Source organism: Leptidea sinapis, chromosome Z (genome assembly GCF_905404315.1).
Source record: "Leptidea sinapis chromosome Z, ilLepSina1.1, whole genome shotgun sequence".
In the NCBI taxonomy this organism is placed as follows: Eukaryota; Metazoa; Arthropoda; class Insecta; order Lepidoptera; family Pieridae; genus Leptidea; species Leptidea sinapis.
Genome location: NC_066312.1, coordinates 8,821,764 through 8,843,326, shown reverse-complemented (window position 1 = coordinate 8,843,326; position 21,563 = coordinate 8,821,764). Strand labels below are relative to the sequence as shown.

Here is a 21,563-nt window from a genome sequence, read left to right as displayed (position 1 = left end):
GGAAATTGCAATTCACGCGTCCCAATATAAGGTGATAAGAATGACTTATCGGGTATATTGTGACAGCTTCAGATTATTGACAGGTAATTACTGACAGTAGAAGGTAGTAATTTATCACTATTTGTAGATTATATTGGGACAAAAAATTCAACAATATTTACGATTTTTATCTCAAGTAAGAGATAGACTGAATATTGGGAACGGCCGTAAGTGTTTGAAGTTTGGGTTCAAGCTAAATATATTAAGGAAGCTTATTTGAAGCATATTTTAAAATTATCCAGAAGTGAAGTTTACGTCATACTGAAAAAATCATCACACCAAAAAGATAACAGGCACATGCACTACATCCCGACTAATTTATATAAGGTTTAAAACAGAAAATTTCTCAGTAACACCCTTATTTTGAAAAGAGATTTTGCCCCAAATTGTAATTTAATGAGCTAGTCATATTGAGATTTGTTTGAACTATGTAAAAATACTTCTAAGGTTACTTAAGCTTTGAGGATGTTTAGAAACACAACTGCCTATCCTCGGAATAAAAAAAAACTTGTACTTTGACGTAAAGCGAACCCTCACCCACAATTACACTTTACTGGAAAAAATAATACTGGGATACTTTTTCGTGCCGTTTCTTCTCATATAGCATATTAATAGATATACGAAAATCGGAGGAGGCAATTTTTAAACAATGAATGCCTTTTTGTTATTAAATATATTTATTGCAACGTTACAAATTCAGGTTATAGCTAACAGTAAACATAACCTAATCATAACTTTTAAGTATTCATATTGTAATTTATTTTTTTAATTAAGTGACTTTATTGTCTTGAGAAAAACGTTTATTTAAACCAAAGTGATCTTCATGAAGTTTCGTTGTTGACTGGCATTTTTATGCCGGTGACGGACGTGTAGTTACAATAATGACAAATATCTGTGTGTTGGTTAACATAAGAAAGAACACATGAACTAAATATGCACTGGCGTGGTGACCTTCTCACATCAACGCCTCAGGTAAGGGGTGGTTAGAAATAGTGGGTGGTTCTAACTACTTGTTAATATATAGAATAACTTTTCATTATATAATGTGTGATAATATGATATGATTATCAGTCTACGATGTACGCTGTTTCTGTAAGTATATTTCATTTAAGAATGATTTAAATATTTTTTATTTTTTGAAATTAAACTTCTTAAGCGCGACTTGAAGGTAAATCAGATTATTTTCAAGAACTTATTTTCTCAGTTACTTACGTCACAAGAAATCTATTAAAACAGCTTAAACGGTTGTTTTACTATTAATTTTGTCAATTACTCAGTAATATTTTTTGAAAATATCTGTAAGTGTATTTGTTTATTTATTACTACTTTTGTAATAAACAAATTATTTCAACTATTTTTTATTTTATTAATTATTTAATAACAACGTTATATTCACATATTGTGCTAAAAATCAAACCTTCAATTTCTTATTCCCTATTATTTTATTGAGTGATTTTTTTTTAATGCGAAATTTGTATTAATAAATTTTATATAGAACAAATACTGAAATAATAATCAGTTAAATGTAATGGCAGAATCCCGAGACTATTTTCTTACTACATTAATAAATAAGAATAAAAGAAAAAATCAATAATAAGATTTTTAGTTAATATTACAAGCACACACTTTTTTTAATTTGTTGATAAATAAACATTTTTTGGCTTGCAGATTGAATACTTACCCAATTACAATACTACAATCTACAATCTAACTACAATAAGTACAAATTCAAATATTTTAATTCGAAAAGGGGGTGACATCACTTATTGAAAGGTAAAAACTCCCACCCATTTCAAAAAGAACGTCTCATACCTGAGAAGAATGGGCGCAACAAACTCAGCGGGCTTTAATTATTCAATAATTTAATTAATTAAACTTATTATTTAATAGCCTGAAAATACATCTAATTCACTTATTGACTTAATTCGTTAGTATCTTATCCTTCTTTAACAGAAAACTTAAACTATAAATAACATTCATTGTTCCAGTTGGAGGCTTTTTTGACTAGGATGGCGGTCTAAGTCTGTTGCTGTCAATATTTGTAAAAATCTGTTAAAAATGATTTTATTCAGTACCAAGATGGGAAGACAAAACAATTGTCAATAACAAAAAAAGGTTTTGTTACTGTAATAAATTGCTGTCGATTTTGAATCTAATTCTGGTTTTTGGTTTATAAAATAATGATGAAGCAAGTTTATAAATAGCAGCACAGGAAAAAGCTACCTTGCGTCTTACTGACACTGACTGATTGCCTCATCAGCTATTTGTGATCGATTTTCGTTAAGGAAATTGTCTAGAAGTTGAAAATAAATGCTTTGCAATGCATTTATGTGAACCAAGATTGTGAAAACAACAAACTCTACAATTAACTTCAATTATTTTATTTATAAGAGTAAGATTTTAAATCACTTTTTGAACGTGAAAAACTACCACCCATTCGAAAAATGCCTCAGACCCGAGACGAAACTCAGCGGGCTTCTTTTTTTCCATAAAATATCGTCCTACAATAAGATTTAGATTTCATCATATTTTCCTCGGTATGACTAATATATTTATCATAGAATTGAATTCTATAATATTCTTTGACTTTTCATCATCATTTAGCCTTCCGTTTGTTTTCCATTTCCTATGATGTTTCAGTTTAATATTCATTAATTTTAATTATATGATGTTTAATACACACAATAATTAATCGAATACACAGCTGATCAAATCGGGTAATTGTAGTTATTTTTAATCACAGGTAGTGACAATGGGTTTTTAATTTTGGAAGTGGGAGAGTCACGCAGCCGTCTTTTGACGTCAGCACAATCGGGCCAGACTCGTCCGGGTTAATTACCACACTCGCACAGAATACCGGCGTGAAGTAGCGGCCTAGTGCCGCTATGTTTCGCATAGGTTAGTGTCGAGGACCGGAGGCCATTCCCCCCCCATCCCCAACAAAGATTATGAAAGCGGTCCCTAAAGAGATAGTACCCCAGGAGGGTACCGGCTCTACCAGAGTCGGAGAATCCCTCCCCGAGCACTCTAGCTCGGGCTGCCTTTCGTATTCTGGGGAGGGCACAGTACCGCGCATGACCAAGGACAAACGAGGCAGTAACACCACGGCACCCCGCTCCACACTCAACGTGGACTTTTGCAATATCAGGGGAAATCACTCCAATTTAAACGCCGTCCACCACCACCTTGAGACGGCGCAGCCGGCCTTGTGTTTCCTTACGGAGACGCAGATATCTCGACCTAGCGATACGTCATATTTAACGTACCCCGGGTACAAAATTGAGCACAATTTTTTGCCTCATGCCGGGGTATGTGTGTACGTTAGGGAGGATATCTGCTGTCGCCGTCTCGGCAATTTTGAGGGTAGGGACCTGTCCACTCTCTGGCTCCGCGTACATTTAGAGGACCGCGTCCGCATCTATGCGTGTGTCTACAGGTCCCATAGTGGTAACGCAGAAACCGATCATCTCATGGGCTGCGTTCAAGCGGCAATTGACGACGTGCTTGCACAGATCCCCTCCGCTGAAATCGTAGTCTTGGGTGATTTCAACGGGCACAATGCCGAATGGCTTGGATCACGTACCACAGACTACGCAGGGCGATCTGTGCATAATTTTGCATTGGCGTACGATCTGTCCCAATTGGTTGAGTCGCCAACGCGGCTCCCGGATGTGGATAGCCACATGCCGTCCTTATTAGATCTTCTGCTGACTACACATCCCGATGGTTACCAGGTCATTGTCGACGCCCCTCTCGGAACGTCCGACCATTGCCTGGTCAGGAGTGTAGTGCCTATACGACACCCACATCGCAGACCACCAGCGACCCGCCGCGTTTGACACTACAAGTCAGCAGATTGGGATAGGATGCGTTCCTTTTTTGCATCCTACCCTTGGAGCAGGGTTTGTTTCCCTTCGGATGATCCTAGTGCCTGCGCCGTTGCAGTAGCCGATGTGATACTACAGGGCATGGATATTTTTATACCAAGCTCTGTAGTACCGATCGGTGGCAGATCACAACCCTGGTTCGATGCGTCAGTTAAAGCAGCATCTGACTGCAAAAAACAGGCGTATCGAACTTGGGTTGTGGCGCTGGGCACAAAGGATCCGAACTGCATAGTTCTAAAGAGGAAATACAACCGTGCTTCCAGATTTTTTAAGCGGCAAATCGCCCGTGCAAAGTCAAAACACGTCGTTAAAATCGGCGAGCAGCTTTCCAGTTACCCGACCGGACAACGCAAGTTCTGGTCGTTGTCGAAAGCTGCTCTTGGTAACTTCAGCCAGCCGTCCATGCCGCCGTTACACATGAGGAATGACACCCTGGCCCATACGGCAAAAGAGAAAGCCGATCTCCTGTGCGCTCTTTTCGCCTCCAACTCGACTCTTGACGACAACGGAAAGACACCGCCGACCATCCCGCGGTGTCAGAGCTCTATGCCTGAAGTACAGTTCAGACAGAAAACTGTTAGGCGAGCTTTGTTTTCGTTGGACGTCAGGAAGTCGAGCGGGCCGGATGGCATTTCTCCAATCGTGCTTAGAACGTGTGCCCCTGAGTTGACGCCGGTGCTAACGTGTTAGTCCCTGACTCATGGAAGTCAGCCCTTGTCCATCCGATCCAAAAAAAAGGAGACAGTTCGGATCCGGCAAACTACAGGCCTATTGCTATTACCTCCCTGCTCTCCAAAATCATGGAGAGCATAATTAGCCGTCAGCTCTTGGTATACCTAGAGGGTCACCAGTTGATCAACGACCGACAATACGGGTTTCGCCATGGTCGGTCGGCAGGTGATCTTCTGGTATACCTAACACATAGATGGGCTGCGGCTATTGAAAGCAAGAGGGAAGGCCTGGCAGTTAGCCTGGATATAGCGAAGGCCTTTGATCGTGTATGGAATAAGGCGCTCCTCTCTAAACTTCCATCATTTGGGCTTCCCGAGAGCTTGTGCAAGTGGACCTCCAGCTTCCTCACTGGGCGCAGCATACAGGTCGTTGTCGACGGACATTGCTCGAACCCGAAGCCCGTGAATGTTGGAGTGCCCCAAGGCTGTGTGCTATCTCCTACGCTGTTTCTTCTGCATATCAATGATATGTTGGACACCTCCAACATTCATTGCTATGCAGATGACAGCACTGGTGATGCCGTATACACGGGCCATGCACGTCTCTCTCGGGAAATCGTCGACCAGTGCCGGGAGAAACTTGTGTCTTCTATCGAGTCCTCTCTTGAGAAGGTCGCGGAATGGGGTAAATTGAACCTTGTCCAATTTAACCCCCAGAAGACTCAAGTTTGCGTGTTTACCACTAAAAAAACCCCATTTGTCGCATCACCGCTCTTCGACAACTTTTCCCTAAAAGCCTCGCCTAGTATCGGAATACTGGGTCTCGAAATCTCGAGCGATGGCCAATTCCGTGGCCATCTGGAGGGCAAAGCCAAATTGGCTTCAAAGAAACTGGGCGTCATTAATAGAGCACGGCAATACTTCAAGCCGACCCACATTCTAGCGCTGTACAAAGCGCAGGTCCGGCCACACATGGAGTATTGCTGTCATCTCTGGTCTGGCGCACCCCAGTATCAGCTCGATCCATTTGACCGCGTGCAAAGCAGAGCAGCGCGAATTGTCGGGGACCCAGTACTCTGTTAACGGCTGGATCACTTGGCGTTGCGTAGAGACGTCGCTTCATTGTGTGTCTTCTACCGCATTTATCACGGGGAGTGTTCCGAAGAGCTGTTTTACCTAATTCCTGCCGCCGAATTCCACCTTCGCACGACACGCCACAAGTTAGGATATCATCCTCATCATCTGGATGTGTGGCGGTCCTCCACAGTGCGGTTTACAAGGAGCTTTCTTCCACGTACTACAAAGCTGTGGAATGAACTTCCTTGTGCGGTGTTTCCGGGACGATACGACATGGGTACCTACAAAAAAAGCGCGTACACCTTCCTTAAAGGCCAGCAACGCTCCTGTGATTCCTCTGGTGTTGCAAGAGAGTATGGGCGGCGGTGATCACTTAACAACAGGTGACCCGTACGCTCGTTTGTCCTCCTATTCCATAAAAAAAAAAATGGGTCAACACGTTGCACCGAACAATCAAAGTCAGTTAATATAACTAGTTCCAACTATCGATTATTCTTATTGTTAATATTTTGAGACCAGGTATCCAATACCTGAGATGTTAACGTGTTTTCGTATGAAGTTTCTAAACGTAATTTTAAACCTGAGGAATTGGGATCTTGGATCCATTTATAGTCTTATATTATATCTGTACATTGTTCCAGCTGTTTAAAATAGGTATTCTTGGTTTGATTCGGACAGCGAAAGTTGACACACGACTAGGGAGAGTGTGCTAACATTGTCTTTACACAGACTTGCCGTTCCGCTACCAGACTGCGAATGATAATATTATGTCCTTATAAAAAACAGTTACTCATGTGCTAGCATTGAAATCCTACTAGGAATAACGAAGAAAATGTCTAATCAGATAATTTATTGAGTTGAAAACGAATAGCGCCACCTATCGAAGTTTAGGAGCTTTTCAGACTATGATAATTTCAAACAAAGCGCCATCTATGGTCGATACTCCATACAATGTAGAGAACTTAATTACGAACCTAACGTACACGTTCCAGGAAAACAGGTCGACACTCTACAAGAGCCAGCAGAGCCCTCTTGCTGCTCAGGTCCGAACCTCATTGCAATATAATTTTACTGGTGGCTACATTTGCAGATGCTGAAAACATTGTAGGAGTACAAATAGTTTTAGTATATGACACTAGGTGGCGCTTATTTTGAAATAAGAATATTGTTTTAAGAAACAATATTTTATTTCAGATTTCATCATTACTTTGTTATATACATTACAGTAGTATATTAGACAGTGGGTAATATATTATGTAATTAATTCATAATACCTATATTATTCCTGCCTTTAAGTTGACAGGGCTCCAACACATCTAACAAAAGTTCCCAATATTTAAGCTCAGAAACGAAGGCCATAAATATTGGCAATGGTCAGATTCCCTAGTGGCGAGTTGTAGAAATACTTAATGCTGTCTTATTTGTTCTATTGGAAATTGGAATGAAAAACATAATATATTGAAGCGGTACTAATATGTTTGAAGGTCTGTTACATAAAAAAATATATTTATAGGTATAATATAAAATAATTATAGATAATTTATAATATTGGTAGACAACCATGGTGCTAGAGAACCGATGAAAACAGGCCAGGTTTATTACTTTAGTCTGGATTACGAGCTACACTCGCGATTTGTATGTAACTTTGTGTCAGTGTGCGTGAATTGCTCAAAATATAGATTAACTGTCAACCTTAAATTTTTTCGACGATTTCATAGCTAATAAAATATTACCTACATAGGTAGATACTGCAAGTTACAAAGTTTTACAAAGTTATGATAAGGATGTTGTGTTACTAGCCACCATAGTCATAATAAAAAATCTGGCTTCGGATAGGTATATGGTATAAGGCGAATAGTAACTTTCATACATTCATCAAACTGACTACAAATCCCAGAATCTGAGAGCCAGTTACTAGTTTTCGGTGAAGTATCTTCTGAAAAATCATCGAGTTTTTCACTTACAGTCTACATTAATCTTACTCTGAACTTGCTTTTCAATGATAAGTTTCAAGTAAATTAATCATTCTATTGTTAATTAGACGTATCGTCATATTAATTCCTATAAGAATTAATATCTATGCAAGTTTGTTAAGCGTTTATGCATTGACCACTATACCTACAATCTTGAAATTTGTGCACTCATTGTCAGGGGCACACATTTTATCCCGTAAGTAAGTTTCTGAGGGAGCCTGATACGTATTTTAGGTTGGGTCCACATGTAAAAACGGGCAGCGAAAAAAGGCTGTCAAAAATATCTCATGGTACTTTTAATTCAAGACCAATATATATATATTTAATATTATAATTATAGGTACTCCATATTTCAATGAAAAATAGTTTAAGTACATCATTGTGCGTATGTATGATAAATGTACTATGAATCTACTAGTCTAGTAAATGTCGTAGTTTTTGGATGTGATGATAACGTTTGACTGGATATTATTTATTTATTTATTTATTTAATGGATCACCAACATAAGAAATAGTAGTTACAGTTTTAATAATTACATTGCATTTACTTATAAAATTTAACTTTTCCTACAATTAAAGGTAATCACAGCATGCTTTGTGTTACAAAAATTATTAGTAAGGAGAAATCAAAAGAAAAAAAATATTAATTAAAATTAGTAAATTACGAGCTATTTATATTAATTACAAATCTGTGAATGCAGTATTCCAATCAATTTATTATATAAGACTATCTAGGTATTACATTCTGAGGCTGTAGATAGGTCACACTTAATAAGCTTTAATTTAAAGTTGTTAAGACTATCAAAATTAATGTCGATATTTGGACTTTTCTTTGTATAGTCATTATAGCGACGAGAAATGCGTACCACAGGTGAATCACGTCCTAGATTGGTTTTACAGAAACTTGGCTCAAACAAGTCACATAGATGTCGTGGTATTCTGGCAGGAAATTTAAATTTAAATTTAAGTAACAGAGCTGGACAATCAATGCCGCCGTTTATTAACCTATGGAGAAATAACATGTCGAGATGAGATCGTCGCGAGGATAGCTGCTGTAATTGAAAGTGCTTCAGTTTGTCTGCATATGTCCTGACTGTATTTGGAGTCTTGAATCGGTACGATAGACTACCAATTAACTTTTTCTGTACCCTTTCCAGTCTATCTATATGCACCTTATAAGTCGGGTTCCAAGCTGTACTATAATACTCAAGCTTGCTCCTAACGTAACAGTTATATAATTTAATTACTGTAGCTGGTTTTTTGAAGCCCTTTGTACTTCTTAAAATAAAGCCCAGAGATCGATTTGCTTCAGCCGAGATTTTATCAATATGATCCGAAAAACGTAGCTTGCTGTCTACTTGGATACCGAGGTCTCGAATACTTGGCACTTCATGTAGCTTTTGTCCGTCAATGAAGTATTCGGATTGCAAAGTGCATCGCTTTCTAACATACTTTATATGTTGACATTTTAAGGTGTTTAGAAACATTTTGTTCTTTGTGCACCAATCATGAATTTTCTCAATGTCATTCTGAAGGCATTTCACGTCAGAGCTGTTTCTCACTGTTTTGACCAACTTGAGGTCGTCTGCAAAAAGATAAACGTCGCTGTGATTTACAGATCGTATTATGTTATTGATGAAGATATTGAAAAATAGAGGCCCCAGAATGGACCCCTGAGGTATACCAGAAGACGCAACAAATGGTTGAGATTCTTTTCCATCCATTACTACTCTCGCCCATCGCTCAGAAAGGTAGGAAGCACACCATTTAAGAAGGTTATCAGTTATCCCAAATCTATGTAATTTTCCAATGAGAATTTTATGGTTAACCTTGTCAAACGCTTTTGAAAAGTCAGTATAGACCGCGTCTACCTGTATGTTTTGATCTACAGTTTCTTTCAATTCGGACATAAAAAGTGTAAGATTTGTATTGGTCGGTCTCTTAGCCATAAATCCATGTTGTTTAGTGGTAATATATTTTTGTACATGTGAATAAATAACGTTATGCACTAGTGATTCAAATACTTTAGATATTGAAGATAGGATAGAGATTGGGCGGTAATTAGTTATATGGTCTTTCTTTCCGTTTTTGTATATAGGAACTACTCTTGCTTCCTTCCAGACATATGGGAATGTTCCTGACAGCAGGGATTCTTTGAACAAATATGCGAGGGGAAAGCCTAGCATATTAGCACAATTAACTAAGAATAGTGGATGTATATTATCTGGACCTCTGCCTTTAGTGGTATCAATCATTTTAAGCTTCTTTGCGACTTCTTCAGGTGTGAATTCAAAATGTCCTATGACGTCTAGTGGTTCAGTCCATGATTCTGGATTTTATAAGTCGTTGTTGTTATCGCTAATATCATTTTCATATACCGAAGAGAAATGTATTCCAAACATGTCTGGTATATCGTTAGGATTTGATGATACATTATAGTTTAGGGTCATAGTGTCTGGATACAACGAACTATTATTTCTCATGTTTTTAATATGTGTCCAAAATTTTTTCGGATTCTTCATAAGTTCATATTCGAGTCCATTGATGTATTTGACGTAACAGTCCTTTATCAGTCTTTTGCAATCATCTCTTAGGTATTCAAATTCTATTTTGTCCAAAGGATTAATTTATTTCTTAATTTTGTTAAAATAATTATTTTTTTGCTTTAGCAGATATATTAAGTGCTGAGAAAACCAGACAGGGTAAGACCAATTTCCAGATTTAGTCATTGGAACTATATGGAATTATAAGTCATTGGAATTATAATGTGAGAAGAGTAGAATACACGTTTTTCTATATAAATATAGCGTTGGTGTAAAGTTTAAACTCGTGAATCGTTAGTATCACCATTTGAGGCCAAACTCTGTACGTGAGTTGCTTTCAAAAAGCAGTTCTTAATATTTTTATGCTTTGTGTTTTAATCCATGGCAATCACCGTGTACATTTTAATAGAAAATTTTTACTTTTAGTTTGAAAAGCTATTGTTGTTGATGTTTGTTTTATAACTCTCTATATCGGGTTTTCATTTTTAGAGACGTAAACAATTTAAGTGATAAAAATTACACATTAATTTATAAAAAAATGATAAAAAAATGGTAAAACATATATATGACCCAGTAGAAAATATTTTTACTTTTGAAACTTGCCAACGAAAGTCAAACCTCAAAATGTTAAAGACAAATTGAGAGATATATACACGTTATACGTACACTAAAGAGGAGAAGGAAAGCTGGTCAAACTGCTATTTACAATGGATCAGGAAATGAGGGAAAGATATCATTCAACTAGTAAGTCGTGAGGGCACATAATTATATTGCTGAAAAATATAACAACGATGTGTATATTTTTTGTCATGGAAGAGGAGGATAAACTAGCGTAGGGGTCATCTGATGTAAAGTGATCACCTCCGCACATATTCTATTGTAACACCAGAGGAATCACAGCAGCGTAGTACGCGCTTTTTTTGACCCATGTCGTTACGTCCTGGAAACAACATACGAGGAAGCTCATTCCACAGTTTGGTACACATACAGTAAGTTCCTTGAAGACGGCCCTATGGAGCCATGCCTCATCCAGATGATGTATGGCGTGCCACCATCCTCCCCACAGGTGGGGATGATATCCTGATTTGTGGCATGTGCTGCGAAGTTGGAATGCGACGGTATGAATCAGGTGAAACAATCCTTAGGAAAACACTATCTGAATATTTGCCTTATTTATAAGAATACATTAAATGTCTGTGTGACATAAGTTTGTTTAATTTTTAAATAGTTTAGCTCGTGTAGCTGTTGACATTAGTTCAACCATAAACTTAGAGTATACAATAGGAATATGTAATAAATAGTATTATAATTGTGCGTGTGGTGTCGCACCAGAATAGTACCATCCCATCTCCTCCCGCAGGTGTCATACAAGGCGACTAAGGGATACAAAAAATGGAGGATGGGCAGCAGCAGCCTTCCGAGAGCATTAATCTACTGCGATCGCCAACCCGCCTGCGAAATTTGAGAATTATGGCAAAAACAGCCCCCCAAATGAAAGAAGCTGTAAGGCCCGTGCCCCCAGTCCCCGGCGGCCTCGCTCGTGATGACCACGGTAGCAGCCACATAAGAGACGGGGCAGGAGTTGCTAAGAAACTCCAGGTTCGGCGGTGCTATCATGAACGAAGACCAGGCTCGGGCAATATATAATGTGACAAGATACTGCGGACCGACGAAAAGTTGGAGCGACTGGAGGAAGCTTTGAGCAGACTACGATGGGATATCATGGGGTTTTCTGAAGTCCGAAGACAGGGTGAGGACTCGATAATCTTAAAGGCCGGAGAAGGCTCTAGGTCCGGGAAGACGACCAACTCGCCCAGGGTGGTGTCGAGTTCCTCGTTCACACCTATCTCGTCAACACCGTCACTTTTTCGTTTCGACTAGTGTAGCGTACCTAATATTCACAATTATTGAACGGTATTCGTTGAAGGTCATTGAGGATTACACTCCGACTTCGACACACCCTGTTCTTACAGGTGTCACGGGTACAGTAGAAATAGAAAATAAATAATAAGAAAATAAATTTCATTAAATTCATCCATGGTTAGAAATATAATATGAATTTTGCGCTCTTTAAAAATAAAAATGGGAAACACCAGCGGTAATTGTTAGTAATATTGTCCTTAATGAAGAAGTGGCTGAAACTATTGCTGATTTATTTGCTGACCCATATTTTCGATGAGTAATAGAATATGGAAAACTTAATGACCTTATAGTGATTATGTCACACATATAATTAACCGATATTATCTATCGATACAAAGTACACTTATTCATGCAAAACATACGTCCATATCGACAATTACGATGTCTATTTTCTCAAGCAATTAGGACTAATATTACAATGGAAAAGCAATATGGCTGGAGTATTACACAATTATAATTCTATGAATTTTTTATTTATTTTATACACTTACTACTTGACCCGACAGACGCTGTTCTGTCAATAGAAAAAAAAATGACCTACGACAGACTCTACGTCTGGAGGCGTGTTTTTTTTTACGTGGTGATTTTCTAAATTAAAACTACTCCTACAAAAAATGGTCTGATGTAATTTTTTCGTTATTTATATCGAAAAATATAATTTTTTATAAGATACACAATTCCATCATACATTATTTTTTATATCTCAATGGGTTTAGACAGCAGCTCCCAGGCAGCTACTTTTTTTCCGACACCTTCAACAAATATCGTTAATGCATACAAAATATAGAAAAACGCTAAACAAATTATATACTAAAACCTTCTTCGAGAATCACGTTATCAGTTAGTGAAAACAGCAGGACAATAGGTGCAGTAGTTATTGAATTTATCGTGAACAGATTCTATCGATATCGATATCGATTTCATCAACTTTAGTACCGTTAGGTTTATCTGACACGGCAAACGTTGTTTTGCCATATACATATATTCTCCTTCGACATTGCAACATTACTTAATTTTTTATAAAATAAAAGTAGCCTAAGTTACTCCTTATTACATCATTTAATAAAAGTCCCGTCAAATTCGGTCCAGCCATTTCAGAGACTAGCCGGAACAAACAGACAGACAAAAATTGTAAAAAATGTTATTTTGGTGTGTTTATATTCATATAGATACATGTAGTGAAAAACGGTTATTTCAATATTACAAACAGACCCTCCAATTTTATTTATATGTATAGATATGTGATGCATAATAATTAATAATACACGAATAAAAAAATTATATTTTTCGTAAAGCGGTATAACATGGAATAATGAATATGCGAGTACTTTTCCATTTCTACACAAGTCAGCTTATATATATTCAGTCTTTATACTATGGGTGCCTTTTGCACAATACACCGCAGCACAAAGCATTTTCAATTACATAGTGTTTTCACTATTATAATAGACAATAATATAGTAACTTGTGAATATATAATAGGAATTCTTTGCTAATTTTTACTAGTACAATCTATCTATCTATATATATAAAAGAGAATGTATGTTTGTATGTTCCCTAATAACTCCTAAACTATTCGACCGATCTCAATGAAATCTTTTGTAATAGATTCGTTGAAGCTCAAGGAAGGTTTACATAATATATAATTTATATAGCCAAAACAACGTTTGCTACGTCAGCTAGTTATTATTAAGTATTTACTTATTTTCAGTTATTCGTACCGTGACAATTTCTTGTTGTTTTACCTACAAATTGTATATCAATCAAATGAACAAGCTGGAGTCAAAAAAAAATCCGATATTGTTAAAAGTATTTTCGTAATAATTCATTTATTTTATAGTATAAGTCTGTTTGTTACTCTTACTGTTAATATAAATAGTAGTATTTTTCGCAACAGGTGTATAAGAAGGGGTCAAAATTCGTAAAGTGGTGCAAAAATCGCAATGAATGAAGACACGAGCGTTTTTTGACGACTAGGTCTAGGCTAGTTATACGAAGTCTCACATACAATATTTTTTCCACAACTTGGTAATTTAACTTAATAATAAACAAATAAATACCACAATTTTCCGAGTTGCCTCTGGTAACAATCTCTGGTGAGTGGTACACAGCGGCATTTTGGTAAATTATATTAACAAGTTTTTTCTTAATTTGACATTAAATTGTTTAATCTAGTGATTTGAACATGAAAATATTATGTATATAATATATATATAGTATGTACTACCAAAAATTTCTATTAACATAATATCTTACCTAGTTTTAGTCCTTATAGTGCTGTAAAAAGACTGTTAACAATACTTTTTTTAGGTTATAGAGAATACTTATTCAAAGACTTAAAAAAGTAATAAAAGCAGAGGAGTAGAAAAAAAAAATTTGTACTTATGACATCACATGGATTTTAAAACATTTTATGTTAGAGCATGTCGAGATAATTTCTTACCCAAGATTTATTCACGGCTATTTATTTTATGTACTTGGACGGATTGGATATTGCTTGGACGTTTGAGCATTATTTTTACATTGCCATACACCATATATCGCATGTCGCACCACAGGCGCGGAGTAGGGATGATGTTGAATCAGTATTTTACAAATTTAACAACTTCTTTGGAATTGTTGCAATGATTTGTTATTTCTCTAGAGATAATTAGCGGCGGTGAACTAATTCCAATAAAAAAATAACTAAAACATGAAAAATAAATAATAGTTTAAAAAAATCAAGGAATAGATTTTTTTTTTTAATAAAAGTAAATTGAAAATGTGTACAAAAAAAATATATTTCATTATTAAAAAAAGCGTGGGGTGTAGAAGAATTATTATTTTAATAATATCTAAAAGCACCCCACGCTTTTTTTATAACGAATATTTTTTACACTATTTTCAATTTGAATTAATTAAAATTTATTTTCAATTTTTACAATTAATGCGTGTTTTTTAGTTTTTTTAAACTATTATTTAAATTTCATTTTTCAGTTAATTTTCTAGCCGGAGATCACCGCACTAGCTCTTATAATAATTAGGTCAGTTAAACCACGCATTATAATATATTATATTAATAATTTTAATATATATTATAATTTTAATATATATTATAATTTTAATATATTAATAATTAATAATTTACAATGGAAACAGATTACTTAAACAGCGCCATCTTTTCGTAAATAAAAACATTACTTCATCATAACAGAATCATTTGTATACGCGTACGTTCCATGAAATCTCATTGCCTTAAGAGTTTATTAAAATACTGCTAGATGGCGTGAAATACACATTATTACACCGCCATTTATTCGCTTCTAAACGAATTAGATACTATGATTTTGTGGAACTGTCTTGACATGACGAGCGGTTCTTTTGTAGTTTACAACAACTTCCTAGATGGCGCTTATTAGTAATTTATTTATTTAAAAATGATTTAAATTGGTAAAAATCTTTTTTTGCAAATTGAATAATGGAATAATCTTATCAAATAAGTGTTTTATCATCGGTCCTCGATAAAAGTTTGAATGAAATCTGGCCGTTTAAAGTGGGTCAAAATCGCGTCTAAAGGAGTCAGTTACAGACATGCAAGTGAAGCTAAAAAAAAAGCGAAGCGAATAAAAAATACGGCAATTTTTAATAATTGTAGTTCTTTTCGATTAAATATATATTTTCTATCGTTAGTCAAACAAAATATGTTAACGAGCATAACATAAAGCACCATATCATTGTTAATGATTCGTTCTATAAGTTTCTGTAAACAATATCAGCAATCAATCTATTGGAAAAAACTTCATAACCAACTTTCTCTCGAACGAACAATTTAATTGGATTTCTGTTGAACTTAGTAATTCTTTTTGTTAATTAAATCGATAGATATCTGCGATCGCTTGTCTAGTTATAATAGCAAAGATCTCTTTATCAATCAACTGGCTGTAGTAATTGAGCTCGTCTGTCTGGCGGGCTAAAATAGTTCAGATCTAGATCTTTTTCATGTTCAATTAAGTTTAAAAATATTTCGTTGAATGGTTTGTTGTTGGAGTGAACTACATTAATGAAATAATTGGTAGAAATAGTAAAGCTATTCTAGTATTAATAAATGTACAAAATTGAATTAGTTATAACATTCGGCTATATAAGTAAGAGTTTTGGCTTTAAAGGTAAATGAAAATTATAGGAATGTTGAATACGAGTTCAGGCTTAATGCTATAGAAACAGCTCGCAATATCAATGCTGTATTAGTAGTGGATATAGCTAATGAATAATGATAATAATTTGTTATGTTTTTAAAGTGATAACCCTCACTTCTAGGATTAATACACAAATAAAATTTGAAAAACAAAATTTTATCAACGATGCGGGATTCGAACCCACGACCTCCGGCGTTCCGTGCCAGTGCTCTAACCACTGAGCTAACCGTTCAAGTACCGCCGCGTGGGTTCGAATCCCGCATCGTTCATAAAATTATGTTTTTCAAATTTTATTTGTATAATAATGATAATAGTGATGAATAATAATGGCCTCAGTCCAGCTGTGAACGTCTTCCGGCTGATGATGATGATGATTATGATGGCTAATGAAACCATCGCGCATTTACTTTAATTGCTTCCTTAGCTGCGACACGCTACGCTCGGCTCGTGCGTTGTGGTCAACAGTCTAAAGGAGGATGGCGAGAATGAACCCACATAATTTAAAAATTAAGAAAGCATCGTACAAGTTTATGTTAATTATAAACATAATAATAATAATAATAAATAAATTATTATAATTTCATAAGTCGTATCGTCCCAGAAACCCCGCATAAGGAAGCTCATTCTACAGCCTTGCAGCGACGTGGAAGGAAGTTCCACTGTGGACGAACGCCACTCATCCTGGCGGGGATGATATCCTAAAGTGTGGCGCGTCGTGCGAAGGTAGAACTCGGCGGAAGGAATCAGGTGATACAGCTCTTCGGAACACTCCCCGTGATATATGCAATAGGAGCACACACAATGAAGCGACGTTTCTACGTCAGGTGATCGAGCCGTGCACTGCGAAGCGATCAAATGCTTCGAGGTGATTATCAATTGATATTTTTTAAATAGCAACTCCCTTTGCTGGTAAAATTTGTAGAAGCCGTTCTTAGCTGATCTCTACTCGACGAAAAGATTATTCTTACTAAATTTTGGCCTTACATGTATAATTAATCGTTATACATATTTATATATCCTTATATTTTTGTCCGGAGGATTAGCTCCAAAATAAGGTATAAATTCCATTGTATTAGTATGCATAAGGATAAAAGCTAAAAACATATCTGAATAAATGTGCCCTTGAAATGAGAGTCAAATTTTCAGTCCAGGCAGAAACATAAAATGAACACATTTCCTCTGAAGCATCGTTGACTTTAAAGATTGCAAGATCTAGCTTGATAAGCTCTTTTTATTAACGCCATAACTCATAAAAGCAGCTTTAGATGTAATGAAAAGATTTGTTTCAAACCACTGCAGCACTTTTGTTTAAACAATCTTTTAATATTATAGTCTTACACCGTTATAACTTTAATTGTCTAGTGTAGTCCACTAGACAATTAAAGTTTTAATCATCACGCTATTTTTTCTAGAGGACCCATATTCTAACTAGGCATTTGTAAAAACCTAGAAGATGTCTTTTAAAGGATTACTGCATATTTTCTGTTATAAAAATATTTAAAACAAGGAAACGCTATGCACATTTAGCATTATGTTTATAAGTTCTAAGGGAAGTATTAAGATACAATAATTACTATATTGACTGCCAAAGCTATCTGCAGATTGTATGAATTAACATTAACGTTGATTTTTATTATTATTGTTGTTTTATACAATAACTTTTGATAGCATCTTGCTAGCAAAGCTTTCTGATCACAACCATGTTTACCGAAGCAGTGGCAGTTTAATAGTATTTTAGATGTTGTATATGGATGGCCCTGTTCCAAATACCATGCACCCGGAGGAAATATTTACTTCTACCCTCTTTTAAGTGTTTTGAATGCTCAAAATTGGTATCGAATGAAAATCAGTACTCATTAATTAATTTGAATAACTAACTAATTTAATAGAGTCCTAGTTGCAAAGAATTATATTTCTGAACAGAAAGTCAATCCAGTGATCGGATCTCGAGTCCCGACTCAAGTAGATGTTCAAGTTGAGTAGATTATCTTAAGTCGTTTACTTCACTTGATCAGGCACTACAATATTTACGTTATATGATCATGTAGTCTTTTAAACAGTTTTGAATTCTCCAGGATGTTCTAGGGGGTCACGAATTTATGGTTACCATACAATTTGATTTGAACTTGTATTGGACAGGAATCATATTGAAAACACCTCAACTCATCAACCTATTAAGTATAGTGAATATCTTAAATCAGTGTTAAGATTTAAACGTCTATATGGCTTGTGACAGCTGTGAAAACCTGTCAAACTCTATTTTGACCAATGCACGCACACTAACACAAAGTGACATACAAATGGCAATCGTAAGACGTAGCTTGTAGCGCACCCTAAATTAATAGACCTGGCCTGTTTTCATCGGTTGTATAACAGCAAGAGGCTATATAGACGTATAAATTATCTAAGTTCTTACCAAAGTAATTATCATTTTAATTAATAGATATTTTTTTCACGTATGCCTTATTTTAGTCTCTGTTTATTTTTATGTAATTTAAATTTAAAACTAAATACTTACGCCTCTGTATTGTCATCTCTGGATTCGGAGCGTTCTGCATTAGCCTGACCGCGCCGATGTCTTCCCCTTTGTTCATCTCCGAGGCCGTAGAGCCCGGCAACTGCCGCCATATTGATTTACAACATATCAAAGTCCTACAGAGCACTTAGTCCAAGCAACATTGTATTGCCCACACACCTTCATCATACCTAACCTTAACTCGAAAATGTCAGCTAGCCAAGAAATAATAAAACTACGTTAAACTTTTAAAAATTCGAAAAAATTGGACGCCTTCATTGCTTCCATCAAATGATCACAATTGTAGGTATTATTGTATCTTGTCATAAGTTTGTTTTAACATTTATTGTATTAGTTACATCTTATTGGCTCGACCGTCGAAGTCTGAGAAAAGAATTGCTATTAGCATTTACAACGATTTGAAGTGAAATCACTTATCTTAATTGGAGTTTCACAAAGTACCGTACCAACTGAGTAAATATATCATTATTAACTCTATCATAGCTGTTTCTAAGAGCTAGATTTCCAGCATCGTATAATGAGCTTAATGTTAAATAGACTATTTATATTATTCTCAAGCAATATCAAAGACCAAATTTGCAAACTTACGAAATAGCACAATTTATTACCCCATTATGTATACATAGAACCAGTGGGAGGCTCCTTTGTACACGAAGCTGGCTAGATTATAGGTACCACAACGGCGCCTATTTCTGTCGAGAAGCAGTAATGTGTAAACATTACTGTGTTTTGGTCTGAAGGGCGCCGTAGCTAGTGAAATTACTGGGCAAATGAGACTTAACATCTTACGTCTCAAGGTGACGAGCGCAATTGTAGTGCCGCTCAGAATTTATGGGTTTTTCAAGAATCCTGAGCGGCACTTCATTCTAATGGGTAGGGCGTATCAATTACCATCTGAGCTGAACGTCCTGCTCGTCTCGCCCCTTATTTTCATAAAAAAAGAGATAACTAAAGTCATTCCTGATGAAATATTTTCGATAAGTAAGTTATAATATTTAACATTGGAATGTTAAAAAAACACATTTCCCTGTATTGGTTTACAGTATAATAGCGTATAGACGAACGAAACGTGCGAGAGATAAAGACCTCTCTAATGGAGACTACAGCATGATATAGGGAATGTCCCCGGTTCTTTCTTCTGTTCCTCAGTATTTTGAATATTAAACCACCAGCTAACGAACACATTGACAAATCAAAATCGGGAACGCATATCCGGCTGTTAGGTCGTCTATACGCTAATATCATATTCTAAGTCCATTGGCTGGACTGTGACACAAACAATGTATATATCATTAATCGGTGTCATAACTGGATGATAAGGATTTTTCGCAATATTGTCCTTTGATAAATAACGTCTCATGAGAGAGATGTTTCATGGGTATATAGCACATTTATGAATAAAAGCACCGCATTGATTATAAAAATTCTAAAATGAGATAAAAGAGGAGAGAGAAGAATGAGAAAGAGTACCTGTAATAAGACTGATATATTCAAATAGCAACTACATCAGTCTTATTATAGATAGAATTAAACGAATCCAACCACAATGATTTTAATTTTACCAGATTTTCAATTAAAACAAAAAACCTTAAACATCAACTGTCTTATTCATAATAAAACGTTTTTATAATGTGTTTAAAGCCTATCGAACGTTCGATAAAATTCCTTATTCATATTTGTTTGATAAATCTCCCATAACTAATACAAAAAACATGATTTTAACTAATTTATTGAGGAACTGTCAATGGATACAGACATCTTTTCAATGTCAATGGTTTGTCAGTTGTCAAAAGTCGATGTCAGAATAATTACAAACTTCAAAAATCTAAGTGTTGAAGTCTGTCGGTTGTCAATCTTTGACGGATATCCAACAACTTTGAGCGGGAAGCTATTTATCCCATTATATAAATATCGAACAGCTGATCGATGTCGGCCATGTTTTTTTGCGTTCGAGACTCGAGTGCTTGAAATAGGTTTATAGAAGGGTCCTAGCTACTTTATCTCACGTCAGCTTTATCGAAGAAATAATGAGCGTTTTAGCTCTAATATGCGATTATGAATACCATTTTTTAACAAGCGTATATTAGCGATGTTTTAAATCCTCGCTAAGTCATTATGAATAAGTCAGCAATTATATTCATAGCTTCGATCAAAAATGAATAATTTGATGATAAAAAGGACGTTAGTTTATTAATGCATTCATTCGCGAATATCACATCCATTTGTATTTTCCTTATAACATATCATCAAGTGAATACCACTTAAATATAAAAAAAAAACTACGTTTAAAAAACCGACTTCAAAAACTGAAAAGTATAAAATAACTAAAAATTTTAATTTTATACACCTTATGCCAACCTTTACCTTTATTATTGTATTAATAAAATACTATTATTTATAAAGGCATAAAAGGCATTTATTTTCTCAAAATTGATTCCCTTATATTTCTTTTTGATGTCATTTCTAATAACTACTAGATACTACTACCGCTTCGCAAACAAATGGCGCTCTGAGAGAGAAGAAGTGGCGCAAGAAACTCTCCCAGCATTCTTTTTTTGTGCTCTTTTCAATAAAAATATACAATATTGTACAGTCATTTCTATCGCTATAAAATAATCGAAATCTCGTCCCAGGCTGTTCGATCATTTAGATATTCAGCAGTGAAGTAATAGGATTTACGACAGAGCCATTTTTTTTATAAAACATTTAAATTTATTTATAGGTAATGCCTGAACAGTG

At 35.6% G+C, this 21,563-nt stretch overlaps 1 protein-coding gene across 4 annotated transcripts in view; it reads right to left on the bottom strand.

Annotated features, from left to right (window-relative positions):
* LOC126978340 (potassium voltage-gated channel protein Shaker) overlaps positions 1-21,563 on the bottom strand; it is a 383,795-nt gene that overhangs the window by 84,788 nt on the left and 277,444 nt on the right. Inside the window, exon 2 of one of the 4 annotated variants that reach the window (XM_050827085.1) lies at positions 18,807-19,187. The exons of the other annotated variants lie outside the window; for them this stretch is intronic. Within the exon in view, the coding sequence (XP_050683042.1) occupies positions 18,807-18,916 (110 nt within the window). The 5' untranslated portion in view covers positions 18,917-19,187. The remainder of the gene's footprint in view (positions 1-18,806; positions 19,188-21,563) is intronic. 4 annotated transcript variants of the gene reach the window in all.